General features: G+C 45.9%; 11 protein-coding genes across 19 annotated transcripts; 6 read left to right on the top strand and 5 right to left on the bottom strand.

Annotated features, from left to right (window-relative positions):
• Positions 1 to 110: 110 nt before the first annotated feature.
• Positions 111 to 1,648, top strand: Urod (uroporphyrinogen decarboxylase). The gene is made up of 3 exons (XM_086828643.1): positions 111 to 294; positions 450 to 1,193; positions 1,249 to 1,648. Exons 1-3 carry the CDS (start codon positions 280 to 282, stop codon positions 1,558 to 1,560), a joined length of 1,071 nt encoding a protein of 356 aa, XP_086684769.1. The 5' UTR covers positions 111 to 279; the 3' UTR covers positions 1,561 to 1,648.
• Positions 1,572 to 2,478, bottom strand: LOC110176496 (transmembrane protein 234 homolog). Its single transcript, XM_086828650.1, has 3 exons — positions 2,179 to 2,478; positions 1,813 to 2,118; positions 1,572 to 1,757 (listed from the first exon to the last, which is right to left on the bottom strand). Exons 1-3 carry the CDS (start codon positions 2,192 to 2,194, stop codon positions 1,651 to 1,653), a joined length of 429 nt encoding a protein of 142 aa, XP_086684776.1. The 5' UTR covers positions 2,195 to 2,478; the 3' UTR covers positions 1,572 to 1,650.
• RpL31 (ribosomal protein L31) lies at positions 2,473 to 3,276 on the top strand. Its single transcript, XM_020962845.2, has 3 exons — positions 2,473 to 2,501; positions 2,734 to 2,993; positions 3,060 to 3,276. Exons 2-3 carry the CDS (start codon positions 2,770 to 2,772, stop codon positions 3,208 to 3,210), a joined length of 375 nt encoding a protein of 124 aa, XP_020818504.1. The 5' UTR covers positions 2,473 to 2,501; positions 2,734 to 2,769; the 3' UTR covers positions 3,211 to 3,276.
• clos (closca) lies at positions 3,240 to 15,175 on the bottom strand. Its single transcript, XM_086828634.1, has 13 exons — positions 14,962 to 15,175; positions 12,945 to 13,801; positions 12,715 to 12,889; positions 12,489 to 12,655; positions 12,367 to 12,432; positions 11,573 to 12,307; positions 10,423 to 11,512; positions 9,981 to 10,369; positions 9,729 to 9,922; positions 8,378 to 9,144; positions 8,141 to 8,317; positions 3,682 to 4,117; positions 3,240 to 3,622 (listed from the first exon to the last, which is right to left on the bottom strand). Exons 1-13 carry the CDS (start codon positions 15,173 to 15,175, stop codon positions 3,310 to 3,312), a joined length of 5,580 nt encoding a protein of 1,859 aa, XP_086684760.1. The 3' UTR covers positions 3,240 to 3,309.
• LOC110191811 (putative N(4)-(beta-N-acetylglucosaminyl)-L-asparaginase GG24090) lies at positions 4,249 to 5,917 on the top strand. 3 transcript variants are annotated; one of them, XM_086828642.1, is made up of 3 exons: positions 4,249 to 4,494; positions 4,633 to 4,755; positions 4,809 to 5,917. In XM_086828642.1, the coding sequence occupies exons 2-3, from the start codon at positions 4,661 to 4,663 to the stop codon at positions 5,872 to 5,874; spliced, it is 1,161 nt and encodes a 386-aa protein (XP_086684768.1). In that variant the 5' UTR covers positions 4,249 to 4,494; positions 4,633 to 4,660; the 3' UTR covers positions 5,875 to 5,917. The 3 variants fall into 3 exon arrangements, with proteins under 3 accessions (XP_086684768.1, XP_086684766.1, XP_020818427.1); XM_086828640.1 differs by having other exon boundaries at positions 4,357 to 4,494; positions 4,553 to 4,755; XM_020962768.2 differs by lacking the exon at positions 4,249 to 4,494 and having other exon boundaries at positions 4,516 to 4,755.
• On the top strand, positions 6,170 to 8,146 carry Map60 (Microtubule-associated protein 60). Its single transcript, XM_020962745.2, has 2 exons — positions 6,170 to 6,641; positions 6,709 to 8,146. Exons 1-2 carry the CDS (start codon positions 6,370 to 6,372, stop codon positions 7,775 to 7,777), a joined length of 1,341 nt encoding a protein of 446 aa, XP_020818404.1. The 5' UTR covers positions 6,170 to 6,369; the 3' UTR covers positions 7,778 to 8,146.
• Positions 9,374 to 24,543, top strand: LOC110191845 (clavesin-1). Of its 5 annotated transcripts, none has more exons than XM_086828645.1 (4): positions 9,374 to 9,482; positions 22,698 to 23,009; positions 23,069 to 23,435; positions 23,495 to 24,543. In XM_086828645.1, the coding sequence occupies exons 2-4, from the start codon at positions 22,711 to 22,713 to the stop codon at positions 23,744 to 23,746; spliced, it is 918 nt and encodes a 305-aa protein (XP_086684771.1). In that variant the 5' UTR covers positions 9,374 to 9,482; positions 22,698 to 22,710; the 3' UTR covers positions 23,747 to 24,543. The 5 variants fall into 5 exon arrangements, with proteins under 5 accessions (XP_086684771.1, XP_086684774.1, XP_086684773.1 ...); XM_086828648.1 differs by having other exon boundaries at positions 9,397 to 9,559; XM_086828647.1 differs by lacking the exon at positions 9,374 to 9,482 and adding an exon at positions 9,621 to 9,877.
• Positions 9,391 to 14,960, top strand: LOC110191854 (RWD domain-containing protein 2A). The gene is made up of 2 exons (XM_020962835.2): positions 9,391 to 9,482; positions 14,019 to 14,960. Exon 2 carries the CDS (start codon positions 14,021 to 14,023, stop codon positions 14,885 to 14,887), a length of 867 nt encoding a protein of 288 aa, XP_020818494.2. The 5' UTR covers positions 9,391 to 9,482; positions 14,019 to 14,020; the 3' UTR covers positions 14,888 to 14,960.
• LOC110191802 (neuropeptide FF receptor 2) lies at positions 15,119 to 16,847 on the bottom strand. Of its 2 annotated transcripts, none has more exons than XM_020962756.2 (3): positions 16,713 to 16,847; positions 16,031 to 16,660; positions 15,119 to 15,976 (listed from the first exon to the last, which is right to left on the bottom strand). In XM_020962756.2, the coding sequence occupies exons 1-3, from the start codon at positions 16,824 to 16,826 to the stop codon at positions 15,419 to 15,421; spliced, it is 1,302 nt and encodes a 433-aa protein (XP_020818415.2). In that variant the 5' UTR covers positions 16,827 to 16,847; the 3' UTR covers positions 15,119 to 15,418. The 2 variants fall into 2 exon arrangements, with proteins under 2 accessions (XP_020818415.2, XP_086684765.1); XM_086828639.1 differs by having other exon boundaries at positions 16,709 to 16,843.
• Positions 16,799 to 18,271, bottom strand: LOC110191832 (alpha-tocopherol transfer protein-like). 2 transcript variants are annotated; one of them, XM_020962809.2, is made up of 4 exons: positions 17,877 to 18,271; positions 17,441 to 17,813; positions 16,999 to 17,257; positions 16,799 to 16,935 (listed from the first exon to the last, which is right to left on the bottom strand). In XM_020962809.2, exons 1-3 carry the CDS (start codon positions 18,173 to 18,175, stop codon positions 17,003 to 17,005), a joined length of 927 nt encoding a protein of 308 aa, XP_020818468.2. In that variant the 5' UTR covers positions 18,176 to 18,271; the 3' UTR covers positions 16,799 to 16,935; positions 16,999 to 17,002. The 2 variants fall into 2 exon arrangements, with proteins under 2 accessions (XP_020818468.2, XP_020818460.2); XM_020962801.2 differs by lacking the exon at positions 16,799 to 16,935 and having other exon boundaries at positions 16,964 to 17,257.
• Positions 19,921 to 21,495, bottom strand: LOC110191822 (alpha-tocopherol transfer protein). The gene is made up of 3 exons (XM_086828649.1): positions 21,087 to 21,495; positions 20,658 to 21,030; positions 19,921 to 20,259 (listed from the first exon to the last, which is right to left on the bottom strand). Exons 1-3 carry the CDS (start codon positions 21,386 to 21,388, stop codon positions 20,005 to 20,007), a joined length of 930 nt encoding a protein of 309 aa, XP_086684775.1. The 5' UTR covers positions 21,389 to 21,495; the 3' UTR covers positions 19,921 to 20,004.
• Positions 24,544 to 25,052: the final 509 nt, after the last annotated feature.

Below are 25,052 nucleotides of genomic sequence, written 5' to 3'. Positions count from 1 at the left end.
TGAATTCTGTTTTTTTTTTTTTTCAAGTAAACAAGACCTAAGAATAAGATAAGAATAAGAAACAATATTGTTTATAGTCTACAAGTATCGATAACTTTCGATTTATACAAATATCGCGCATATTCCATGCCCAGCTGGGAACGTAAACAAAGTTCGGCAGACCGCACACTCATGCAGAATTGCAGAATTCCGTAATATATTTCATCAAATTAGATAGGAATCGTCAGCAGAAAGCACCACGGCAGTTTACACACACAAGTCCACAAGTCAATTGTCAGAATGAAAGACGCTAAGGTGAGTTTTGTCTCAAATTTAAGAGGCCTTACAACAGTTACATCATGTCCCAGCGGCAATCGGTTGGACTTCGACTGACGTTGGGGTGGATGGTGCTGCTGCAGGCGGTACTTGTGCAAACTGACCCCACCAATCCTTCGCTCACCCCATTTCAGCCCTTTCCCGTGCTTAAGAACGACAACCTGCTGCGAGCTGCACGCGGCGAGGTGGTGGACCGCGTGCCCGTCTGGGTTATGCGCCAGGCCGGTCGCTATCTGCCAGAGTTCCAGGAGCTGCGCAAGCAACATGACTTCTTCACAGTCTGTCGCACTCCAGAGCTGGCCTGCGAAGTAACCATGCAGCCGCTGCGCCGCTTTGACCTTGATGCCTCCATTATCTTCTCGGACATCTTGGTTATCCCACAAGCCCTTGGTATTACAGTGGAGATGCACGCCGGTGTTGGTCCCGTCCTGCCGCAGCCCATCAAAGTACCCGAGGACCTGAAGCGCCTCACTCCTGACGGAGCCTTGTCCCGTCTCAGTTACGTGGGCGATGCCATCACAATGATGCGGCACAAGCTGGAGGGCCGAGTGCCGCTTATCGGATTCACCGGGGCGCCCTGGACGCTTATGGGCTACATGATCGAAGGCGGGGGCAGCAAGACCATGTCCAAGGCAAAGGCGTGGCTTACTGACTATCCCGAGGACACCAAGCTGTTCCTCAGCTTGCTTACCGATTCCATTGTCGACTATCTGGAGATGCAGGTGAAGGCAGGCGCACAAATGCTTCAGGTCTTCGAATCCTCCGCAGAGCACCTCTCAAAGGAGGAGTTTCTACAGTGGGCAGTACCCTACTTGAAGAGAATACGCGATGAGCTGGTGGACCGCCTGACCAAGAAAGCGATCCCGGTTGTGCCGATTGTAAGTATAACTTCAATGATACAACGTTGCGACTACATTTATTGTCTTCGTGCAGACTCTTTTCGCCAAAGGTGCGGGACACTCGCTGAAGGAGCAGAGCGAACTAGGCTACGACGTCATTGGACTGGATTGGACCGTGGATCCCATAGAAGCACGCAATGTGGTGGGACCAAACATCACGCTGCAGGGCAACCTGGATCCCCAGGACATGTATCGTGACGCCGACGAGCTGCGCGACCTGACCACCGAGATGGTGCACAAGTTCGGCAAGTCGCGCTACATCGCCAATCTGGGCCACGGAATTACGCCTCAGACCCCGATTACAAGCATGGAGGTACTGGTGGAGGCGGTGCACAAGGCCTTATAAGCGACGGGAACTTTCCTATTGATTCAATATTTAATGATGCTTTTATCGAATGCAATAAAGACAATTTGGCCTTTTTGGTTTAGGGTAAGTTCATTGGAATGTTATATTTTGTGGCTGGTGATCCTGTTCCTGAAGGACCTTATCATAGATCATTAGAATACTGCCGCAGCAGATAAGCAAGGTGCCTAGGATGACTTCTGCAAGGTTTACGAGTTTTTAAAGATCAATAAATTATGGTGTACTTATACTTACTCTTCCCTGGCAGCTTCTCGCCCAGTGCATATCCAGTTATGGCAGTGAAGGCGAAACTAAGGGAATTGGCCACTGGCACCGCCACTGTGATACTGGCACTTTGTAGAGTCCAAACGTAAAGAGCACTCCCGCACTGATTCAGCCCGAATGGTATCCAGTAGCGCCAGCGGGAGCCAATTGTGCGGGCTTCCTGGAGGAAGTTTCTCCATTTAGAGCCCGTATCTTTGACCGACTCGATGCCCTGGCTGCCAAGGCGAATAAACGGATTGGTCACGCCCCATAGTAGGCCAACGGTTAAGAGTTGCGCTGTAAATAGAACACATTTAAATAATGTTTATTATAGGAGGCTAATTTTAGTTTATTTACCTGCAATTTCCCACATTTTAAATTGCTCACATTTGAGGTGATGAACTTGTACGATAGTATCGATAAATCTAATATTTTGTAAACTATTTTTTTTTTTGATTTTGTATTGCAATTTCTTCTTTTTATTTTGATGTCTATTTATTAATTTAAAATTATAAAATTATTATAATCGAATATTTTTATTTCAAAATATCACAAAATCGATTACGACAGCCCTAGCGTGACCGTTCGTGGTTTCTTTTAATACCCTTTTTTATAATGTGTTGTGGCCACACCAGCGACCTCTTCTTCTTTCTTTTTCGTAGCTTTTCATATCCGGAGAGGTTCGTAATTTGGGTTTTCTGAAATTTAATCGAAAGGCATCCGAATTTCGCACGAACAATATGAAGATAGCCGGGTGGCACCATGTTTCCCATCAAAAATACCGCCAATTGACATGTACATTTTCCCCCAAGCTCGACTTTCTGTGTAATTTATTGCGTTCGGAAGTTTCCTCGATTTGATTGTTGTTTACGTTGTGAATATTTTAGTAATTGTACTCTTTCAACCTTGCAGGACAGTGAATAGCACCGTTGCGGCCTAACCAGCACAATGACCAAGACCAAGGGCGAGAAAATCAACAAATCGGCGATCAACGAAGTTGTGACCCGCGAGTGCACCATCCACTTGGCTAAGCGTGTCCACAATATCGGCTTCAAGAAGCGCGCTCCCCGCGCCATCAAGGAGATCCGCAAGTTCGCTGAGCGGGAGATGGGCACCACCGATGTGAGGATCGACACCCGTCTGAACAAGCACATCTGGTCCAAGGGTATCAGGTGTGTACAAACATCCGTACGTCTCTCGGTGGCATTCTTCCTAATCACATATGCGTTTGCTTTCAGGTCCACCCCATTCCGCGTCCGTGTGCGTCTGGCCCGCCGTCGCAACGACGATGAGGACTCTCCCAACAAGCTGTACACATACGTCACCTACGTGCCGGTGTCTACGTTCAAGAACTTGCAGACGGAGAACGTCGAGTCCAGCGACGACTAAGCAGCGTAATTGAAGGCCCATAAACACGGTTAATAAAAAGTAAATTTTTATTTAGAAAAAACAAAACAAGTGTTAACGAATCAATGTGATCGGAGTGACCTAAAGTGTGGTAAACTGTGGCTGTACCAAGAATACCGATTCGTCCGTGGACACAGACAGCAGTTGCAGCTTATTGATGGACAGCTGAAGCACTTTCAATGATTGGACTTCAGGCAGGACACTATCTCCAAGGATTTTCTGGAATCCTGCGGCTCCGCGATGCTGGTAAATGGTGAGCGGTTGATTTGGTTGATTGGAAACGTACAGCAGCAGATCATTCGACTCTGGCAAGTGCATAAAGCGTACTTCCCGTGCCTGAGGAGAGTCTTGAAGCTCCAAGACTTGATCCAGCTGGAAGTCATTGTTCTTAAATCTGTAGAATAATTATGTCCAGTTACAAAATTATTTAATTGATGTGCTTATTGATGATACCTGTAAATGCAAATCTCTGCTGCTGGGGATGAAGCCACTATCGCCAAGAAACCACTCTCCATGCCGGCTTTTCGTTGCATTAACGTCATGTGCTCCACCTGCTGCCCGTTCAGAAGGCTCCTTACCAAAGAGTAATTGCCATTGCTCCATTTCCATAACTCCACGGCGTTTGAAGTTCTCAGCAGAATGGACGCATCATCCGAATCATTGGTCAATGCCAACAACTGTTTTGCATCCCGCCTGGCTATGATGATGGCTTTCCGACTATTGTTAAACTTGTCGAGGCATTCGATTACTATATTCTCCTCTTCTTGAAGCCCCAGGCACTGGAATGTAAACAGGCCAAGCTGTAGTCCCTTTGTCGCTGGGAATAAGCCGTCATCCTGTGATATTCGCTCCAAGACTTGCTGGCGAGGCTCTGGCAGTGTTGTTAAGCCTGAAAAAACAATTTTATCATTATTTTGTTGAAAATATGCGACCATGGGATACTCTTTCAAAATGAAGGCACTAAAATTCTTTAGGCTAGCTTTGACTTTTTTTTTATAACTATTCAGTTTGAATAAATTATGGTGAATTTATACAGACGTGAAACAGAAAAGATCGTAAAAATATGTCAAAGCTATTTGTCATTAAATATGTAGTATATTATCCCTTAAATTTCTTAAAATTCTGATTGCTTTATTTACCAGTTCTTGATACAAGCTAAGGCTCCTCATGGCCAGTTCTCCAGTTGGGTATATATTATTACAATTCAGTGAAGGTAACAGTATAGAATATTGCTATGCTGGTTTGTGTAAACTAAATATAAAAAGGGTAAGCTTAGTAATAAAGTCAGAAGGACTCTAGTCGAAAGTGTATATCAAAACAACAGAACAAAACAGATAAGAAAACAGCCGATTGAGGTTAGCTTGCAAAGCATTTAAAGGCAGTATTCGGCCTCTCATTTTTCAGTGTGAAAAAGACAAAGCACGGATTTACAATGTACGCAGTAGGATGCATTTGGGTGTTCTGCCTGTCGTTCGTTGCCTCTGCAGGCCTGACGACACCCAAGCCAACGCTGAACACTATTCTCAGGTAGGCCGAACGTCTTTCCAAATGGATATTTCCACTAACAAAGAACTCGACAGCACCACCAGCAAGACCACTACCAGTACCGCCCCCACCGTCGGTGATCCGCTGCCCATGGTGATCAACACTTGGAACTTTTCAGTCGCCAATGCGTTTGCCTGGCGAATACTGAAGCAGAGCAAGGGAGGTCTCCGGCAGACACGCAATGCCGTGGTTGAGGGCTGCTCCAAGTGCGAGACTATACAGTGCGACCGGACCGTAGGATATGGCGGTTCTCCCGATGAGATAGGGGAGACTACACTGGATGCCATGGTTATGGACGGCAGCACCATGGATGTGGGAGCTGTAGGTGGCATGCGGCGCACCAAGGATGCCATTAAGGTGGCCAGAAATGTCCTTGAACACACGCAGCACACTATGTTGGTGGGCGACGCTGCCACAAACTTTGCCAGTGCTATGGGATTCAAGACGGAGTCGCTAACCACGCCCGAATCGAAGGACATGTGGCTGCAGTGGACAGCGGAGAACTGCCAGCCTAACTTCTGGCGAAACGTGCACCCCGATCCCACGGTCTCCTGTGGACCGTACAGGCCCAAGCCATCGGCCCTGACCCGCTGGAAGGAGGATCGAGCCCGGACCGAGTACGAGATCGGGCGCAACAACCACGACACAATCGGCATGATCGCCATTGATGTGGAGAGCAACATTCATGCCGGCACGTCCACTAATGGGGCGCGACACAAGATCCCCGGACGCGTTGGTGACTCTCCAATACCTGGAGCCGGTGCCTACGCGGATAACGAGGTGGGTGCAGCAGTGGCCACTGGAGATGGCGATATAATGATGCGGTTCCTGCCCTCCCTTCTCGCTGTGGAGGCCATGCGGGCAGGAAAGAGTCCGGCGGAAGCCGCTGAAGTGGGCATCCGTCGGATCTTGAAGCACTACAAAGCCTTTATGGGCGCCGTCATAGCCGTGGATCGTCTTGGAAACTATTCCGCTGCCTGTTACGGACTGGAGGAGTTTCCCTTTATGGTCAGCAGTATGGCGAAGCCGGTTAACCAAACGCGTCTGGAAAAGGTTAAATGCATACCGGCGCAGGAAACAGTGACTGTGGTACCTTTGTAATTACGCGAAAAATGACAAACAATAAACTTAAACGAGTTTTAAATTCATTGAATATTTATGTGTTGGATAACGCTGCGCACAGTTGCATTTCAAAAATAGGGTTACTCTAAAAATAACTAGTTTTCTGAGGAATATTAAACGTAGGAAATATTTTCAAAATATAATTATTAAACTAAAAGCTTAGGAATTGCGAGCAAAACCGGAAATTTGCAGACTGTTCAATAATTATGAGTTTTGCAAGCAAATTAGTTGTTTACCATCTTGTATTTACTGTACTGATGCACGGCATTTTCGGTATTTTCGCGTCGCACGGTCACATTTTCCGCCAAATCGGCGTCTGTATCAGCAAAGCGAAAGGTGCAAAACGGAGGGCGAAAATCAAGCGAAAAAAGGCGGCTGCAACAAACAAGAATTCTCGTTGTTCGTGGTTTAAATAAAACAGCCTCCAAGATTAATAAGAACGAGCAACCAGCGGGTCGCAAGTCGCTGACGAAGATGGCAATTCAGTTGGATAAGATTCTTGCGCATATCGCTAAGGAGAAGGCCCTGCATCCCAACAATGGCGGCTCGACCAAGCAGGAGCAGGAGGAGGCTTGGGCCAGGATTGGACGCCTCAACAAGCTCTCCGTGCACGAGTCGCGCTCCATCTTCATTGTGCTACAGAAGAAGTATGAACAGGAGAAGCTAAAGGGCAACTCGGGGTGGAAGCTGTTTGGCCTGATGGACCAAATCCACCAGGAGCCCAAGGTGCCGATGAAGGATGAAGAGTGAGTGTTTTAGCAAGCTGCTCTGCTGGCAAATAGTATTAACCAATACCTGAATTCAATTTTTCAGCGAGCAAGGGGCCATGGACGAGGTGGAAGAGTACGAAATGCTGGAGGTTCAGGAGCAGGAGGAGGAGGAAGAACACGCTGACAACATCCCGTTCGGACAGCCGGCCAATTCAACCGGCTCAGCCTCTTCCGATGGCGAAAGCCCCACAAAGTCGCACGGCACCAGTTCGCCAGAGAAAGAGGAGCGTTTGCCCTCCAAGCCCATGGTGGACACACCACGTCCTGCTTTCGAGGAAAAGAAGCTACTCAACACAATGGCCAACAACACTCCACGAGCCACGACAAACAGCTCGGTGTCCGCCGCCGCGGCTGTACTCCAAAAGAAGGGCATCACCGTAAAGAAAACTCCCAGCTCGGCAGCCGGGGCTGGACAGAAATCTACGCCAGGCCAACAGACAACTAGCAGTGGCCTCAGGTCGGCTTCACGTACCACCATTCAGTTGCCCGATTCCCTGAAGCGCAAGCTTTCCGAGGAGTACCCCTCGCCTACACAAAAGAAGCTGCCAAAGACGACCAGTCCTAAACAGGCAGCTCCGCCTGCTCCAGCGCCCCTTCCGCCAAATGTGAGCGTTTCAGAGGCAGTGCCGAATGCCAGCGTGGTGCACACAACCACTGCCCAGCTTATGCAGGTGAAGAAGGATCGCGAGAGCAACCAGACCCCGCCGCCAGGTATCAATATCATTACTATTCCGCCGTCTCAGCAATTAAACGGCGCCGGTGTCGGTGGACCCACATCGTCGACGGCCGCCACCGTTGCCTCCACCTCGGTGGCTTCCACTAATGGCTTTTCGCCACACATCGACGATCTGGACTTTAAGAATGATATCATCTTCGACTCGAAGTTAAATGCCGCCACATCCAATACCCCCGAGATTATCAACTTCGGCAATTTTGACAATATGCTGCCGCCGACCTTTTTCAAGAATCTGTGCAACTCGTCGCGCCACGAGTCCCTTGGTCTGTATGTGGCCAATGTGATGAACCGACTGTCGTCGCGGGCCTCTGCCAAACTGGAGCTGAGCATCTTGCGGGCCATCCTTGATGCGCATACCGACGAACTGGAGCATTAGCCCCAAAAGCTTACAATTAATTCAACTCTAGACAACCCATGATGATTACTCAGCTTACACATTAGACAAACTCGAAGGTAGTTATGTAGTCTTGCTTATACAGTTTCCTGCTATTGCCGCGTTACTGTGTGTATTCGTGTTTAAAATATCTGCGTTGTGGCGCACACCAACGTATTAAAAGCTGTTTTGCCCGATACGATAGGTTATATTGGGTTTCGAATTGATCTAATTCCGACTCTGTGCATGCCGCCACAACGCCTTATTTTAAATTTAGTTGTAAGATACCATAACTTTTAATTGAAATTCCCATGTGTCAGTTCATTTTAAAATATGTTCATTTGCAAATAAAGCTACATAACTTACTTGAAACGGTCACGAAGCGGTGTTTATCCGGATTCCAGGCGTAGAAGATCACTTCGTAGGAGCCCCGCTCCCTGATTGCCAGTATATCATCGTTTTCGGAAGAGTATAACTGGAGTTGATCAACTTTGTGGGGTAGCTGCTGCACCAGGGCAAACTTCTCCAGGACTTTCGGGGGCTCTGTGGCGTGAGTTAAAAGGTTTTTATTTACATTTATTTTTAGATTTTAACTTTACTTACTGGACAATCTATTCTTTATAGCATCCACGTTTTCTTGTAACTGCTGCAAATCCTTAACAAAGTTGGAGTCCACGTCCCGTTTCCTTTTGTAATATTTGTCCAAAGGACCAATACCGTTTCCCAACTCATAATGGCCGACTGTGAGCGGTTGGGCAAACACCAGTTGGCTCTCTACATGAAGATTGGGTCGGTTCTGCGCCTTGTTGACCAACAATTCATTCACTGGCAGTCCATTGACAAAGTCTACTTGGAAATTCTCTACATTGTTGGTAAAGATTCGTTGTTGTTCCGGTAGACTGTTGGCCACCAACAGGGATCCCTGCATCTCCTGTTCCTTGTCGCGTAGTAGGAGTTTATCCGGATGCCAGATAATGCCATTTACGGGTCCCTTTGCCCGAAGATCATTGTAAAGATTGACGTTTTCCAGGCGAGTTACTCCCGCTATGCTGTGGTTTCCATATATGTAGGCCGCCTCGGTGATCCACTTGGCCATTAAAACGTCTGCTACCCGACTTTCCGGCGTAACAAACAGCCTATTTATATTGGCACTATTAACGGTTTTCGGTGCTTCAAGGATCGTTGGATCAGAATCATTATCTTGGTTTATCCTCAGTACATCTGTAGCTAGATCAAATTGGTTAACCATGACATTGTTCAAATTTCCCGAAACCGAGGCCTCCGACAGAGACCATTTTCCACTTATTGTGTGAGGTCCAGCTGTTTTTAAAGAGTTTGCCACGAATTCATCAAAGTTTAGAGAAAAGTTGCTAGAAAATATAATTTAATTTATAATTTAACTATAAATGTTGATTTAAAGAATACGAAAATTGTAATCCTATATATTAATTACAAACTGTAAGGGTACATATGTATACTTTATCTTCCCGAGGTTGGTTTCCTTTCTTTTTTAAAATCCATTTCAAATATAACGTCGTTAATATTTGAAAATACAAAAAAAAAAAATACTAAGCTTCAGTCTTGAATGCCTCGTGGTATATTTCAACGGTGGCGGTGCGGTCACACTCGACAACAATCCAACAATCCCATAACTGCCCGACCGTAAAAAGTGCATTTAACCAAACCCAATCAGCGACCAAAATACGAGGTAATTGTACCACCTGTCTGCCGCATCGAGTGCTTTGATAGTGCGTCCTCAACCCCGCTTCCCCAATCGCGTACAAGGTAGAAAACGTGTACATCAATTTCACCTGCGAACACAACGCACAGCTGACTGTGCGCGTGCAGTGACTCTTAAACTGTTAGCGCGTAAACAATTGCAAAAGTGAAACTTGATACCTCATTTACCCCTTCGTTTACCCTTTGCCCTTTGCCCTCGACCAAATAAACATACCCGGTGCTAGTGCCCTCCACAAGTACGGCGCTGTCGCTGGTAGCACTGCCACGTAGGTCCACAACGCTCGCCGTCGGAGGCTGTGCGAACGTGACGTCATGCTGGAAGTTAAGGGGAGTTTTCACTTGCTGGCCGCGCGTGCGACTAAGGTAGTGTCTCTTGATGTGCTCCATCTGGTGCCCGTTGATGCTTCCCTGTGAAAAGCAGTGTTATTTACATCGAAGGAGCGTGGGGTATGCATTTTTTACCCACCTGGAACTCTAGCAGGCCTTTAAAGTTGCCCGACTCCAGCTGTACTCCACTAAGCTCTACATCCTCATTGTCCAGCCACACTTGGTCCAAGAGCTTGTCCAGCTTGTGACCATTCAGCAGGTTGTAAGTGGGCGCCGCCGAAAACTTTACATTCTCGGCCAGGAAGGTGTTTAGATGTTGTCCATTTAAATAGTTGGCCAGATTGATCAGCGGATACTCATTTAACGTGCTTACATTGCAGAAATCCGATGCCTCCAGGTTGCCCTCAATGCCAATTGGAGTGGTGAGGTAACCGCCATTATTCGTATTGTGGTAAAGCACATCCTCCGGCACGCGAAGGCCATTCAATAGACCCACTTGGAGCTCCGATTGCAGCACAATGGGATTTTCTGAGGGGTAAAGTTTAAAGTTACTTGCCAAGAAATTTCGAAGGAAAGCTTACCAAATCGCACTGCCTGCAAGTGCTCCGAGGCATTGAGCCTGTAGCTACGATTCACCAGATCGTCCAAGGTATAGTTGTTAACTTCTCCGTTGAGCCAAACGCCTTGCTTGCCCTCTAGTGACGCCAGCACCTGGGGAGCCGTAAAGTTCTGATCTCCCTTGAACTCCAGCCAAGAACGACCAAACTGATTGGCTGGGATGCCATTTAGGGATTTCCCGAAGCTCAGAGAACTTATATTTATGGCGTGGCCAAAGTTAAAGTCGCCCACGTACTTTATGTTGCCTGCCAGCTGCTGCAACTGCTGCTCCAATTGGGTCACGCTCACCTGGTTGATGTTCCCGCTAACCCACAGATTCTGGGCATAAATGGTACCGTTAAAGTCGGGCGGCAGATGCCAACTGTCCAGGTTTTGGCTACCATGTGCAAGGATAGAGGATTGAGGTTGGCCAAAGAGCAGGCCATTGAGGTGCAGATCCTCCAAATTCAGTTCCCCAGCATCCAAGTGGCCAACAAACAGGGAGCCCTTCGACTGCTGATCTCCGCTAACTTGAAGGTAGTCGTCGAGCCCCAAGCCATTTAATGCTATCTGAGATGTATTCACTTGCTCCACTTCCACGCCTTGTAACTCTATTGAAGTAGAAATTGTTTGGTTGCCACTTTTGGTAAGCAATGTTTCCGGTAGCTTCTCCACGTCGATTCCATTCAGCCACTTGACTTCGCCGAACCCCTCGCTGATCTGCAGGGTCTGTGGAAACACCTTCATTCCCTCCACCACCTGCACTTCATCCACATTTAGCTTAACCAGGTTTTGCAAGTCTCGGGTATTGAGGAAGCTTAGCTGCGTATTGTTGACTGTAAGGGGCTTCAAAAATTTGAGGTTAACATTCTCCAGGGAGTTATCCAGGCGCAGACTGCGACTCAAAACTTCTGCTGTTGATCTTTGTGTGGGTTCATCCACCAAATCCCTCATCTGCAGCAGTCTTCCAATGGTCACATCACCATCTATGACAAAATCACCCTGGAGTTGCAGCGGTTGATGAGTTACTTTCGCCGGTGACATGGCCCTTAGTTCAGCTCCACTCATGGGACCCTAGAATGGGATTTAAAGATATGTATATGGCCGGTTTGGGCATTCCTGTTAACTACCCACCGCAATGGTAACTGGCTCCAAAACCCGAACATTCTCGAATCGCTTCGATCCCTGGATCACCTGGGTGTTATTTGCCTGCCTGAGCAACACATCGAAGCGCTGACGATCGACATGGATGTGGTTGAGGCGCTGATTGATGAGCAATCGGTTCACCTGGACGGGCTGGGCAAACTGCACATCCTGCTGAACTATAAAATTGCCGCCATCCACTGGGATGAGGTGGCCCAGCGGGCGATCGTTCACCTCATTGCTGTTCACCTGTGCAGCATCGGACTTGAGATTTGAGATATCTGCTACGGCCTTTATGAATTGCACATCTCTGCCGCTGCGTTTGAGCGTCTGCTCCACCAAATCCTCCCACCTGAGACCATTCAGCCTGCCCTCCAGCTTTAGATCCTTCACGGCCAGCTCCTCGAGAAGCGGTTTCTTCTGTTTTCTTGCTGGTTCTGTATACGTTTCACTCACGTATACCTTGTTGGCTGCCACGGACTCGTAAACAGGGTTCTTGGTATCAACTCCATTGATACGATCTGCTTGAATGGATCCGTGCACTACCAGGGTGTCCACGGTGACTTCCTCGAATTGATGCTCCTCCTTGAGTTTATCTGCGGCTCTTTTAGCTGGATGTCGGGAGCTGGCTGAATCAGCAATGTGCTCTATAACATCCAGAGCATGTTTGGCCAACTCCAGGGCTTTCCAGTAGTTCGGAGTCAGCTTCATGTGCTTATCCTCAAACTGCATATGGGGAATATGGTTGGGTTTCTAGCAAAGTGTCTTGATTTTAGTTCTCTTACCGATTTGGCTTTCACTCTATTTATGTGGGCGGTCTGAAGTTTCTCTATACGTTTTTTCTGCTTATCCTGCACGGGGAACAACTTAATCTCACCTTAATGAATCTTAAGATTAATCCACTCACCTGTAGCCTCTGCAGTAATTCCTCCACATTCACACGTTCCAATCGCTTTCTCTGCTCCCGAGCCCAGTCAATAATTTGTTGTCGAAGTATATTGGCGTGTTCGTCCTGCTTAAAAAGCGGCTGGAAGATGTTGGTCTCGTTGGCAGCCATGTTCTCATTAGAAATAACTAAAATAATTGAAAAACTTGATGGGGAACATTAGGATATACCAGAGAGGAAACCTCACCTAAAAAGCTCTTTGGACCCTCCTCATAACTTCTCATTCTGGCCACGCCGCGACTTAAGGCACCTTCTGTAAACTGAACTTTGGACTCTTCGAACCTCCAATCGTTGAGGTTAAAGATCTTGACGTCCTGCTTGTTGCAGGCTACCAGGAGCAAGAACTTCTCAGATACCGAGTGCTGAAAGAGAAAAGATATTGAGGGTGTGCCATAATTTTTTATCGTTTCCCATTACCTGAACTGGTAGAACCCTTTCCAGAGCAAAGAAACTCAGCCGCTGATAGGGCACAAACTGACCCTTTTCAAACACATAGATCACGGTGTCCGCCTCTCCTTCTCCGCCGGCGTTGGATCCACCAAAAGTGTTGCCCAGAATGAGAAAGTGCCGCCTGGTAACCTCGTTCACCGGCAAACTGAAGTACTTCACGTCCACGGCACCGTTGCTGCGTAGCCGCTGGAAGAGTTGGAACTTCTGTGTCTTGGTGTCATACTTAAAGATTTCCGAGTGGGTAGCGGTGCGTCCCTCGGCGTCCGCATAGTTTGCCACAGCCACATAATCGGTATAATCTACGCCGAAAGCCTCCAGCCGCCGGGCATTGCTGCAGGGAATCGATCCCAGACGCTGGAAACTCCGACCCATCCACTTGAAGTAGGGACACTTTGCTTCCGAGTCAAAAGCCTGCAGAAGAGTGAGCTCCTGGCTGCTGATCCGCAGATACATACCGCGCAGTCGGGTTCCCGAAAAGTACTGCACAGTTCGAATTCCCGTTTCCGCGGAGAGCTCATAAATGGGGGAACCTTCCCGGGCCTGTGTCACATCCTCGGTTAGATTGTAGCTTAGGGCCACGTAGCCTCGTCCAGCGAAGGCGAGGCAGTCCAGGGCTACCGCTTTCGGTGCTGGCAATTCCACCAGTAGCTGGTAAGCCTGGTCAATAGGACGCCATTCATATACGGCAAAGTGACGCACTCCAGCTGCACTCTTGTGCAGGGCAGTGGCATACTTAATCGTGGGCAATTGGAGAATGCAAATATCCAAGGGAAAGGGCACTGGCACCGAAGCCACTCGGGTCAGACCATCAAAACTAAAGCTGGCTGTTAAAAATAGGGAATTTAATAGGAGATAATAACACTTCTTAAAAAGCGTTTAATGTGTTTCTGCATCCTAGATTCTTTTGATCCCTCAATGTACATTTCTTATTGTCATCATTCGCTTGTTTGTACTTTAGCCTTACCATAACTCTGGAATAGGATCGTAAGCAAAGCGCCGCCCGCTGACTAAACCAAACAATTCTCTCTAACTCTCCGTCAGCCATGGCCCAGGAGGAGGAACTGTTAACCTATCGCCGCTGCATTGGCCAGCAGCTGGAGGAGCTGGAGTTGCTGAGCTCCATTTACTGTGCTCCCGGGGAATTGGAGATGCTCGATGCCGGGGTCGTTGCCGATTTCAATGAGTTCCTTGAGGAGGATAAGGACAGCACCCCCGCAGATCTTCCGTCGGATCTAGAGTACCTTGTGAAATTGAGTCTACCCGCCAGGCAGAGCGTGGAAGTCCGAGTGAAACTACCCCATCTATATCCAATATTGGAGCAGGCGCGGGTCAGTGTGTACAGTCCATTGCTGGGAAAATCCAGAGAACAGCGGCTAAAGACAGATATAGAACAGTATCAAAGAGACCGACGGCAGGAGGATGCAGAGCCGTATATATTCCAGCTGCTAAGTTGGCTTCAGGATCAGATCGAGGATCTATTGAAACGGCCATCCTCCGAGTTTGTGGAGCCGCCAGAAACACTTGAGCCCGCGCCACCAGCTGCCCTCCATCTCGAACGCCTGTGGATATATTCGCACCACATAAAGTCCACAGCCAAGCGGCAGGAATTGGTACGCCAGGCCCGCCAGCTGGAACTCACTGGCTTCAGTCGACCTGGCAAACCCGGCATCATATGTGTCGAGGGTGACCCGGATAATTGCCAGGAATTTTGGCGCAGCGTTAAAGCCCTCCGCTGGCAAAAGATCAGCTTGGTGCGGACGGAGTCGCGGCAGCGCAAGCGTGTTTTCCAGGAATTCAGCGAACAGCTCTTCAATGCCGAGGAGGGAGTGATGAATATGGGTCAGTTTATTCGATTCCTCGAGGACCACGGCGTTGGCTACATGAAGGCAGAATTGTTTGGTTTAGCCTGAGCGGCATCCGGTCAGACCTTCCCCAAAATTCTATTTGTAAATAAAGTTTGTTATATGAGTTGATTATAAGAAACCTTGATCAAAGAACTGAGGCACATCCGCTGCCCGTTTGTGTTGCATTGAGTCCTGATCCGAGTTGATGTGGTAGGTGGGATAGGTCTCTTCAAAATGCACTTCGAAACTATTTCCACGAGCAAACGCTCCCGCGAAGATCAATATAAGCAATAAGCGACACATTACACATATATTTATTGAGGGGTAAACGATACGAAACGTGTAAGAAAACATAAATTTTGCCACGTGTCTGCAGATTATATTTTACTATATTCTAAAGTTATGAAAACGGTTTTTAAAGCTCTGAGATAAGTGTGCAATCAGCTGTCTTTGTAGCTTAACCCTGATTTAAAGTGCTCTAGGCAGCTTTTAAAAGACCAAAAACTAAGGGGTTATATTCGGTGGTATAGGAGGCTGTACTGGGTTATAGGAAACTGTCTTAGAGAGATCAATATGAGGTTTAAAATTACCAAATGTCTAAATAAACCCATCTGCATCGACTTCTGGCACCTGAATATCACCCGGTTCCTCACGAACTATCTCCGATGAACAGGCAGCCGTCGGCCCCTCAGTGATCATCTCCTGGCTAACATCCTCGTTGACACTATCCTTCGGCTGGGTTGCTCCTTCCGGCTTCTTGGCAGCTTTACCATTCTTCATAAAGGCGCAGTAGCAACAATGCTGTGATGAATCAGAAATCTTACTCATTTTGGCTGCATCTCTGCAGCGCCGGACCCAAGAAATTTGGTAGTAGGCTCGCCTGAAGTTTTCATTGTTGAAGCCATAGATGAGAGGATTGACGGCGGCATTGAGGAACATCAGATACTGAGAGATGTACCAGAAGAGTTGCATCCCATTGCTCACTGAGATATCCTCTGCGAAGTACTTCTCCCGCAGAACTACCAGAATGGTGAAGGGTAGACGGAGCACAGCAAACACCACGACAACGATGAATAGGGTTTTGGCCACGCTGCGCTTGTAGCTCACTTGGATTGGGTTCTCGCGGCTCAGGATGCGTTTTTCATACCGATCGAGCTGAAATTTTGTATTATCACTGAATCCTTGACCGCTTCAGATCCTTCCACTTACCTTGTAAAAAATGGCTATATAGCAGATCAGCATTATGCCAAGGGGCAGCCACACCAGAATTGTGATTAGCACATACCAGTACTTGGGCAGGATGCTAGTGTTCTCCTTGCAATAACGCTCCGTAAAGTTCTTCCAAAGTCTTACCCTATAGGATCTGTACAGAGCCAAGGGGGATGCCAGGAGTATACCCAGGAACCAGGTGCAGACCACCACGATCTGGGCTCCTCTGACGGTCAGGCGGGTCTCCATGGGCAGCACTATGGCAGTGAGACGGTCGTAGCTGACCACCGAGAGATTGAGCACCGCTGTGATGAGGAAAACCACCACCAGGAATCCCTCCAGCTTGCAGCCCACACAGCCCAGCTGGTAATTCTGATAGAAGTCGTTCAGCATGAACATGGCCGGGCAGATGGCCAACGTTAGCAGATCGGCCACTGCCATATTGGCAATAATCAGGTTGGTGGGCGACCTTAAGGATCGATTGGCGGCTATCAGATACACCATGGTGAAGTTCCCATACAGACCAAAGACAATAAGGGGCAGAAAAGTGATGATTTTCCAGGTGATTTCACCATTGGGCTTGTGCAGCCAGATGCGTTCTTCGGGAAAGTTCCACTTACTAAAGTCAAACTGAAGAAAGGGGAGTTAAATGGCGAAGACAAGTACCTAATCTTTTACCAACTTCATCGCTAGACGAGAATGTGGCCATGTTGGTGGCTTCCTGCTTCGTTGGCTTCCGCAGAGGAACTGCCTTTTGCATGGAGCAAATTGACATGACCGAAAACTGATCCCACATAAGTCGCCTTGCTGATTGACAAATCCATTAACAGGTGTCAAAGATAGTAGCCGCTAAAAGCTAATGGTATTGCGATTTAGCCATCTGTCGAGCCTCTCTCTGCGATTCTCTTGAATTCAGGTAAACGTGTTCAGAAATGCATTTTGGGCTTTTAATAAAACTTTGTTTCAACCTTCTTAATCAATGTCCAGTTTCCGGAACGAGCCCTCCACCCCGAAAATGGAGTCCTCATTCACACGTTGTCCCGGTCGTAGTTGTTCATTCACTCCGAATTGTGAGTCCTCGTCGAAATACTCCTTAAAGGACACAAATTGTTTTTCAGCCTCTGCCTGGATGTCGGCTATACTTCCATTGCTGCCTCCGTACTCCTCTGGCAGATATTCAAGTGGTATTACCTCGCTAAACTGCTCCAGGTTCTTGAAAAAGAAAAACTGTGGAAAGGTAGTAATTATAGTAGTTTCTGATATTACGTTTTATATCAACTGTTTGCACTTATGTTTTTCCCGAAAGTTGAATGTTTTGATTTTTAAAAGATTAATTAATAAAGTTCAGGCATTAAGAAGCGACAGAGCGCTTTTATGATTCACCCAGACTACTCACTATGTGACACTCACCCGCTGCTGGAGCTTGCTGGGCATAAGACTTTTGGCCAGATTTATTATGCCCATCCCTTCCTTGGGGCAGTTAATCAGGTAGACACCCTTTAAGCGGGAGGGATGAGCCTTGTCAAGGAAGATGCCCATTCTTTTGAGGAGCTTCAAGTCTACTTGAGCCAGGAAGCTGAGGCTCACTTTGGCCATGTCACTGATCTCAATATATCCGCTAATATTGCTGTTGTCATCCTCACTGATGGCCTGCTCCATAGTCATAGTCCAGTAGCGGAAGAAGTCCACCAATTTGAATTTCTTGGCATCGAACCTAGCATAGTTTGTGAGCTGAATACGAGGGCCTCCGGGTCCCCAGGGTTTGGGAAGTCGTAGATAGGTGCTTGAAGAAATTTTGTTGAATGAACTTAAGTCCTTGAAGATATTGCCGGCCACCCGAACTTACCCTGTTCGTAGTATGGCCAAGTTCATGTCATCCACCACACGGTTGCGAAAAAGCTCCGGCATTAGGGTCTTGATGGTGTAGAAGTGATCCAGCTTGGACTTGGTCTTCTCCAGGCTGAATTTGCAGCCCCGCAGAAACCCGATAAGAAATTGGTCATCCTGCCGGGCCTTCAGATAAGGCTGCTTGGCCAGCCAATCCCGCAGAGCCTCCAAATCGGCGGGCACTCGCTCCTCCACCTCGTTCAGCTCCGCAGCGGCAACGCGACGGAGCTCGGTGCTGAGTGGACGCAAGTTGGACATTATGGCAGGGAAGACGTTAGCTTCGTGGCAGTTGGATGTATATTAAACGCTAAACTTATCACAAGTCATTAACTATTCTACGCTGAAACGTGACCGTGAAATGCTAATCTGATGCTGCTTCTCTCGCTTTTTGAGCTCTCCCTCTACCCCAGTCGAATGCCATATACATATACTTAATTGCATTTACAGATCGAATCGATTTTGCAGTACCATCCACTTTATTTAGTGTAAATATGCATAAAGTCAGGACACAATTCTAAGTTTTAATTAAACGGTTCTAAGCTGTCTTTTCTCACAGATGTTCAGTCTAGTTCCATTAAGTTTAAAGCACATTGTTATTAAAATTATTTGGGATAGTCCTCGCAGCATCCAAATAATTTCGTAAATACTAATCGTAAGTCTGTTACTAATTTTTCATGTTTTTATACGTCTGGAGTTCCCAGTTTGCTACGCGTAGTAAACGCATTGACATAGTTTCGCTAGTAATATTTATATATTTTATACAATTCCTTTTAGTTTTTCTTTCTCAAATTAGATTCTAATTAATATACAATCTTAGCTTCCTTTCTGGTTTACATTTTATTTCAGGCATTTTTGGTCTCAAAATATTACGTATACGCACAGGTTTAATTATTATAATTTTAGTCAGAGTCTTGTAATGCTGTGAAAGATTGGTTTTAGCTTTAGGTATTGTACTATACCTACAAGAAACCCAAAAATTTGTGTATTCTAGTTTTATATATATTTTTATATACTAATTTTTTTTGATAACTCCAAGTTTTTAAAATATTATAACTAAGCCAAAAATGCATACTTTTTATTCAGATAACTTTTCTGTGCTAGTTTTTACAGTGTTAACAAATCTGTATATTGAGTTTTAAAACTTATAAAAACAAATATTTTTGTTACATTTTGACAAAAGCGATGTATAAAATTTTCAAAAAATGGTAAACAAAAATGTTTCATCAGAAATGACTAGATCGATTCGGTTGTTTGTGCTGATCAAGAATATATATGATTTATAGGGTCGGAAACGACTCCTTCAATGCATTTCAAGCTTCTGATTAAAATTATTATACTCGGCAGAGGTATAAATAAACCAGTGCGTATACGTAATTTCTTAGAAATATTTATATACATTATATAATTGTCATGGTTTATACTTACCGTAGTTGAGGACACATCCTTATTCGCCATTACTTAACTTCTTCCAGTTGTATTCTCGGTGACTTTAATTAAGTTTAGTTAAATTCTTCCTGGTTGTCCAGATGTATTCCATTGGTCAGGCGATATTTCCTTCGTCGAAGGGAACTTTCACTATCATTACCACTTTCACCAGAGATGTTAACAGCGGAGAGGCCGCGGACAGACTGACGTGGGTGCGGCGGCATCGCCTCTATTTATAGTCACCGAGTGAAGAGAGCAGAGAAAGTGAGAGCGCGAGAGAAAGAGCCAACTCTAGGGATGCACAGAGAAAGGCCGGGAGAAAGAGCTATGTGTAGGGATGCACAGAGAGAGGTAAAGAGTAAGAGCTATCTGTACAGGTGCACAGAGAGAGGTCGGGAGAAAGAGAAATCTGTAGAGAGGCACAAAGGGGTAGTGAGTGTTCATGGCTATTGATGCTGATCAATAATATATAAACTTTATATGGTTTCTCCTTCACTGTGTTGCTGCTAATGGTGTTGCAATTTAACCGTCTCATGAATTTAACCATTTTCATGATTTTAATTAAGCTTGTTCAGGTATGCATATCATCGCGATTTTAATTGAGACTATTTTTCCATTTAAATACATTTATAAATCTTAATGTGAGCCCTTGCCAACTGCCACTAGTCAATGTCAAGCTTGCGGAATGAGCCCTCAACCCCGAAAATGGAGTCGGCGTTCACTCGTTTTCCCGGTCGTAGCCGCTCATCCACTCCGTATTGTGAGTCCTCGGCGAAATACTCCTTGTAGGCCAAAAATTGCTTTTCTGCTTCCGCCTGGATATCGGCAATACGTCCATTGGAGCCTCCGTATTCCTCTGGCAGATATTCAATCGGTATCACCTCACTCAATTGCTCCAAGTTCTTGTACACGTGAAACTGTGAAAGGTAAAAAAGCGTTAGTCATCGGTCATCCGAACGTAAAAGCAGATAAAGCCAACGTGTTGATAGTGACTACTGATATATCTTTCTTCCACGGCTGTTTGCCTTTATGTATTTCTCTGTGGAACGCTTCTCCGATAAGCGGCCGCCCATGTGCTCAGACAACTGACCTTAGCCACTATTTTTTTAATGCGTTGCACTTCTCCAAAGTTAATTGCTCTGATTTATGAAATATTAATTAATATAGTTCAAGGGTGAGAAGCGACAGTGCTCTTCAGAGGTCTTATCATCTGTCAAGCAGACTGCCTGATAGTCCCCGTGAAGTGTCCGATAAGGGGCGAAAATAAATTAGCAGAAGGGGTTCCAACTATTCTTAGCTACTATTCGACACTCACCCGTTGCTGGAGCTTGCTGGGCATAAGGCTCTTGGCCAGGTTCAGTAGCGCCACCCCTTCCTTGGGGCAATTGATCAGGTGGACTCCCTTCAAGCGGGTGGGCTGAGCCTTCTCCGCGAAAACGCCCATCCTTTTGATGAGCGTAAAGTCGAGTTGGGCCAGGAAGCTGAGGCTCAGCTTGGCCATGTCGATGATTTCGATATAACCGCTAATGTTGCTGTTGTCATCCTCGCGAATGGCCTGTTCCGATAGCATCGTCTGGTACCGGAAGAGATCCAGTAGCTTGAACTGTTTGGGATCGAACTTTTCGTAGTTTGTGAGTTGGAGTCGAGGGCCTCCGGGTCCCCAGGGCTTGGGCAGACGAACATAGGTCCTGAAATCGAGTTTGTTGATCAATCCTTGAAGCATCTACCTGCTAACGGAACTTACCCCGTTCGCAGCAGAGTCAAGTTCTTCTCATCCACCACTCGGCTGCCAAAGAGCTCCGGCATAAGGGTCTTGATGGTGTAAAAGTGATCCAGCTTGGACTTGGTCTTCTCCAGGCTGAATTTGCAGCCACGCAAAAACCCAATTAGAAATTGATCATCCTGCCGGGCCTTCAGATAAGGCTGCTTGGCCAGCCAATCCCGCAGAGCCGCCAGATCGGCGGGCACTCGCTCCTCCACTTCGTTTAGCTCCGCAGCGGCAATGCGACGGAGCTCGGGGTTCAGCGGTCGCAAATCGGGCATCATGGCTGGCTGGGAAGTCGTTGGCTTCGTGGCAGCTGGATGGCTACTAACCGCTTTGCCTAATCACTTGCCAGCCCCAATCCCGAGCCGAAACGTAACCGTCAAATGCTAATCTGATGGCGCTTTATGGCCGCTCGTTTGGACTGATAGTGGACCTGGCCGCTCCCGCCGCTCTCTCTCTTTGTCTCTCCTGGCCGGATGCCCCATCTGATCCGGTGTGGGGGCGGACGAAGTCTCTCGCTGCTAGATAAGATTACAGAGCTCCTGCATCGGTGGCGAATATATGAGTGTGCAGCTGTTGCTACTTATTTGGGGAGCGTTTTTAGTGTTCGAACCACGCCACAGTTCAAACAGGCTATATCTTATCGCCGGATCGGGAAAGCACAGTTGGTTGGAGTTACCCAATTATGGGTATTTAATGTCAATTTCTATATTCTTTTCAAGTGGTCTTTTTTTGGCTCGTCCCCGTTTAAAAATTTTCCTTTGAGAGGGGTTAAGAAAAGCTAAAAAAATCTTTGCTACTCTTTATAAAATATAAGACTTATTTTGTGTTTAATTTAATATCCGCAAAGTAAAGATTTATTACTTTAAATTGGAGAAATAATAATGTTCTTGGGAAGCTAATAACTAATTTTAATACAGACTCAGGGAGAGATGATAAAATAATGTCTAAAGGACCTCTTCAGCACTTAGAATTTCAAAGTCAGGATTCACTATGAACGAAAAGTTTTTCAGCTTTGAAAACTGACGAGGGATAAATGCCTTTCTTTTTCTTAAATAAATTGTACTATTTTTTTGACAGTTTTGCATAAAATAATAATGATTTATTTGTCTTCTTAACATGAGTATCTTTTGAGATTAACTTTAACCCATAGTAATTTGTACATTTTTAAGGTCAACTAAACCTGGCCATATATGTAGCTATCATATCTGTAAAACATTTCTATTTGTGTTTTGTCACTATCGCCTACTGATAACGAACCAATCCAGCTCCGCAAAATGTTTGCTCACTGTGAGTTTGCCAGATGAGGGGAGGAGCCTTTGGTAGTTACTTTTGCGCCAGTGTGCGCCCCGTTGTTATCAATATGGCTCTCACTCCGAATCGGAATCAATACACCCCTGTGGTGGTCCCGGTCCCTAGTCTCAGTCCAAGTAAGAGTCCAGGCAGGCAACGACATTTCGATTAGTCGTGTAGTCGCACCTGGCTAGAGCATACAGACACAGACACCACTCGCCTCGACCGACACAGGCATCCAACCTTTGGCATCGTATCCCTCCAAAATTGACGGCCAAAGTTTCGATCGTTTTGCAGATCCACTGTGACCATGGCCAAGATACGAAAGCTGGTGCCAGAGCTGGCCGAGGTTGCTCGAACGGAGCTCAATGAGGTGGATTCCGAGGTGTTGAGGAAGATCGTGGCCTTGCGCAATTGGATCAATGAAGTAAACTACCTGAAGGCGCGCACCGATGACCAGTTCCTGGCGGCCTTCCTTCGCTTTTGCCACTGGGATGTGGAGGAGGCTAAGAAGCGGATACTTTTCTACTACACATACAAGACCAAGGAGCGTGAACTTCTCAAGAGCCGCCTGGTGGACGATAAGCTAATTGAAATGGCACGTTCAGGGTGAGTTTTATTTCCAGCGTTCTATGTTCTCTGTATATTGATTGATTGTCTTCGTACAGAATCTTCGCCACATTACCGAATCCCATCGGCCCTGGCGGTCCCCGCATCCATTTCACACGTATGGGCCACATCGAGACTTCCAAGTACACCGTCAGCGACATTTTCCGCTTCCATGCCTTCCGTGCTGAGATCGAGATCAACACGGATGACAACTGGAATATTGCGGGTGTGGTGGAGATTCTTGACTTCACCAAGATTCCCTACTCCCTGCTGCTGCAGTTCGATGCCGGTATGTTCAAGCGGATGAATGCCTTTTTGGAGCATGGCATACCCACGAATTTAGTGGCCACCCACATTGTGCACGCATCCAGGGAAACGCAGTTTGTCCTAGGATTGGTCCGGAATGTGATGAAACAGAAGGAACTGGTGAGTGTTGGCTGCTCTGATATTTTCTACAGGAGCTAATTATCTATTACCATTGTTAGCTGCACATCCATCCGAATCTGGAGTCCCTGCAAAAGGCCATCGGCAAGGAGTACCTGCCCTCCGAAATGGGCGGCAATAATGGCACACTGCCTGATGCCATGTCGCGGTACGAAACCCAATTAAACAGCTTCGCGAACTACTTCAAGGAGGACGAGCAATATGTCGTTGACGAAAAGGCGCGGGAGGCTAGCGAGGCGGCTCCCATGGCAGCTGGCGCCGAGGGTACCTTCCGGAAGCTGAACATTGATTGAGGCGAGAAGGGGAGGCCGGGAAGTTAGTTGTATATTCTGATGCACATCTTATATATATGCCCTTCACACAAACACACAGCCCAATATATATATATATATATGTATATATATATATACACACTGGAATGTATAGACACTACAGCGCTATAGCGATCATTGGTCATAGCAGAACCTGATATTTTATAAATGAAACCATGAGAAAGCAACATCGAAACTAAAAGCAAATTGAACAATATTATAAAAAAGTGCACACTTAAAACTAAAAACACAAAAGGAAAAACTAAAAAAAAAAAAAATTATGGAATGCCATCAAATGGCACAAAAAACCTCACATTATTGTCGATTATAATTTATTGTTGTCCTTATCAACGCACATATACTATTTACATACAAGCATACTTACACACATTCTAACGTCCGATCGTGACAGGTGTATATAACCCGCACACGATCTATATCCTATCCCATGATCCCATAACGCATTTTCATGACGAAATCCTCAACGTCTTCTACTCGCGTGCTAAGTTGTTGTTGGCTTTTATTTTATACATACATATGGTACTTGAATATATATATTTTTTCGATAATTTTCTTTGTTAGTTTAAGTGTCGTTTCTACTAATTTTTGATACTAGTTTACACATATACAGGCATCTATATTTATAGATAAATACATGCATAGTTAAATGAAAATAACTAATGTTGCAAATGACAGTGTATTGTAGAGTCAGAGTCCCATGTTGAGTGCGTTAATAAATTAAAGAGAATTTGTTTAAATGTCGGTACAAGTACAAGAAATGATGTATTACTTTAAGGGGGTTCCAGTTTTTTTATATTCTTTATTTTCCAAGGCAATAAGCTTTATCTGAGTTCCAGATAAAAGCCATGATATCAGATGTCCGGTTCGTTAATTGATAAGTTGAGACCAATAAAGAATTCAGGTAAGTTTGGGTCGACATTTAAGAAATATAATGTATAGAGGATTTTTTCTTATATTTTAGAGCTAGTTTTCCAATTTCTAAAGTTATTTTATTAACCGATCATTTACTAGACGATATAAAAGGCGAACACCTAATTTAGTTTTTACAAATATTAAAATCATGGATGTTTTTTCCTTCAATATTTGCATTCTTTAAAACTATCGATATTTGTATATGTAATTTTTTTTCACAAATCATAGTTTAATATACCCATTACTCAGTCAAAAATGCATTAATTTTAATTCGGAAAACGTGCTAGTTTTTAGTAGGTTAATAAATGTGCATACTCCATTTTAAATTTTGTTAAAATGTAATTTTTGCGAATTT

Source organism: Drosophila serrata, unplaced genomic scaffold, assembly GCF_035046125.1.
Source record: "Drosophila serrata isolate PLE 108 unplaced genomic scaffold, ASM3504612v1 contig_184, whole genome shotgun sequence".
In the NCBI taxonomy this organism is placed as follows: domain Eukaryota; kingdom Metazoa; phylum Arthropoda; class Insecta; order Diptera; family Drosophilidae; genus Drosophila; species Drosophila serrata.
Note: the sequence above shows the minus strand (reverse complement) of the source record. Positions and strands in the feature narration are given on the sequence as shown.

Bases quoted from the DNA above. Each gene is read 5' to 3' on its own strand.
- Urod (XM_086828643.1), top strand. The intron at 1,194-1,248 runs GTAAGTATAACT...GTCTTCGTGCAG, and splicing joins CGATCCCGGTTGTGCCGATT to ACTCTTTTCGCCAAAGGTGC.
- LOC110176496 (XM_086828650.1), bottom strand. The intron at 1,758-1,812 runs GTAAGTATAAGT...TAAACCTTGCAG, and splicing joins CGAGAAGCTGCCAGGGAAGA to AAGTCATCCTAGGCACCTTG.
- RpL31 (XM_020962845.2), top strand. From the start codon at position 2,770: ATGACCAAGACCAAGGGCGAGAAAATCAACAAATCGGCGATCAACGAA. The intron at 2,994-3,059 runs GTGTGTACAAAC...GTTTGCTTTCAG, and splicing joins ATCTGGTCCAAGGGTATCAG to GTCCACCCCATTCCGCGTCC.
- LOC110191811 (XM_086828642.1), top strand. From the start codon at position 4,661: ATGTACGCAGTAGGATGCATTTGGGTGTTCTGCCTGTCGTTCGTTGCC. The intron at 4,756-4,808 runs GTAGGCCGAACG...AGAACTCGACAG, and splicing joins ACGCTGAACACTATTCTCAG to CACCACCAGCAAGACCACTA.
- Map60 (XM_020962745.2), top strand. From the start codon at position 6,370: ATGGCAATTCAGTTGGATAAGATTCTTGCGCATATCGCTAAGGAGAAG. The intron at 6,642-6,708 runs GTGAGTGTTTTA...TCAATTTTTCAG, and splicing joins GTGCCGATGAAGGATGAAGA to CGAGCAAGGGGCCATGGACG.
- LOC110191845 (XM_086828644.1), top strand. From the start codon at position 9,891: ATGTGCTCCATCTGGTGCCCGTTGATGCTTCCCTGTGAAAAGCAGTGT. The intron at 9,962-22,697 runs GTATGCATTTTT...ATCGTTTTGCAG, and splicing joins TTACATCGAAGGAGCGTGGG to ATCCACTGTGACCATGGCCA. The intron at 23,436-23,494 runs GTGAGTGTTGGC...TACCATTGTTAG, and splicing joins TGATGAAACAGAAGGAACTG to CTGCACATCCATCCGAATCT.
- LOC110191854 (XM_020962835.2), top strand. From the start codon at position 14,021: ATGGCCCAGGAGGAGGAACTGTTAACCTATCGCCGCTGCATTGGCCAG.
- clos (XM_086828634.1), bottom strand. From the start codon at position 15,175: ATGTTTTCTTACACGTTTCGTATCGTTTACCCCTCAATAAATATATGT. The intron at 12,656-12,714 runs GTGAGGTTTCCT...CAATTATTTTAG, and splicing joins GGGTCCAAAGAGCTTTTTAG to TTATTTCTAATGAGAACATG. The intron at 4,118-8,140 runs GTAAGTTATGTA...TTGTTTTTTCAG, and splicing joins CCGCTTCGTGACCGTTTCAA to GCTTAACAACACTGCCAGAG.
- LOC110191802 (XM_020962756.2), bottom strand. From the start codon at position 16,826: ATGTGGGATCAGTTTTCGGTCATGTCAATTTGCTCCATGCAAAAGGCA. The intron at 16,661-16,712 runs GTTGGTAAAAGA...CCCTTTCTTCAG, and splicing joins CATTCTCGTCTAGCGATGAA to TTTGACTTTAGTAAGTGGAA. The intron at 15,977-16,030 runs GTAAGTGGAAGG...ACAAAATTTCAG, and splicing joins ATATAGCCATTTTTTACAAG to CTCGATCGGTATGAAAAACG.
- LOC110191832 (XM_020962809.2), bottom strand. From the start codon at position 18,175: ATGTCCAACTTGCGTCCACTCAGCACCGAGCTCCGTCGCGTTGCCGCT. The intron at 17,814-17,876 runs GTAAGTTCGGGT...AATTTCTTCAAG, and splicing joins TTGGCCATACTACGAACAGG to CACCTATCTACGACTTCCCA. The intron at 17,258-17,440 runs GTGAGTGTCACA...ACCTTTCCACAG, and splicing joins CCAGCAAGCTCCAGCAGCGG to TTTTTCTTTTTCAAGAACCT.
- LOC110191822 (XM_086828649.1), bottom strand. From the start codon at position 21,388: ATGATGCCCGATTTGCGACCGCTGAACCCCGAGCTCCGTCGCATTGCC. The intron at 21,031-21,086 runs GTAAGTTCCGTT...ACTCGATTTCAG, and splicing joins TTGACTCTGCTGCGAACGGG to GACCTATGTTCGTCTGCCCA. The intron at 20,260-20,657 runs GTGAGTGTCGAA...TACCTTTCACAG, and splicing joins CCAGCAAGCTCCAGCAACGG to TTTCACGTGTACAAGAACTT.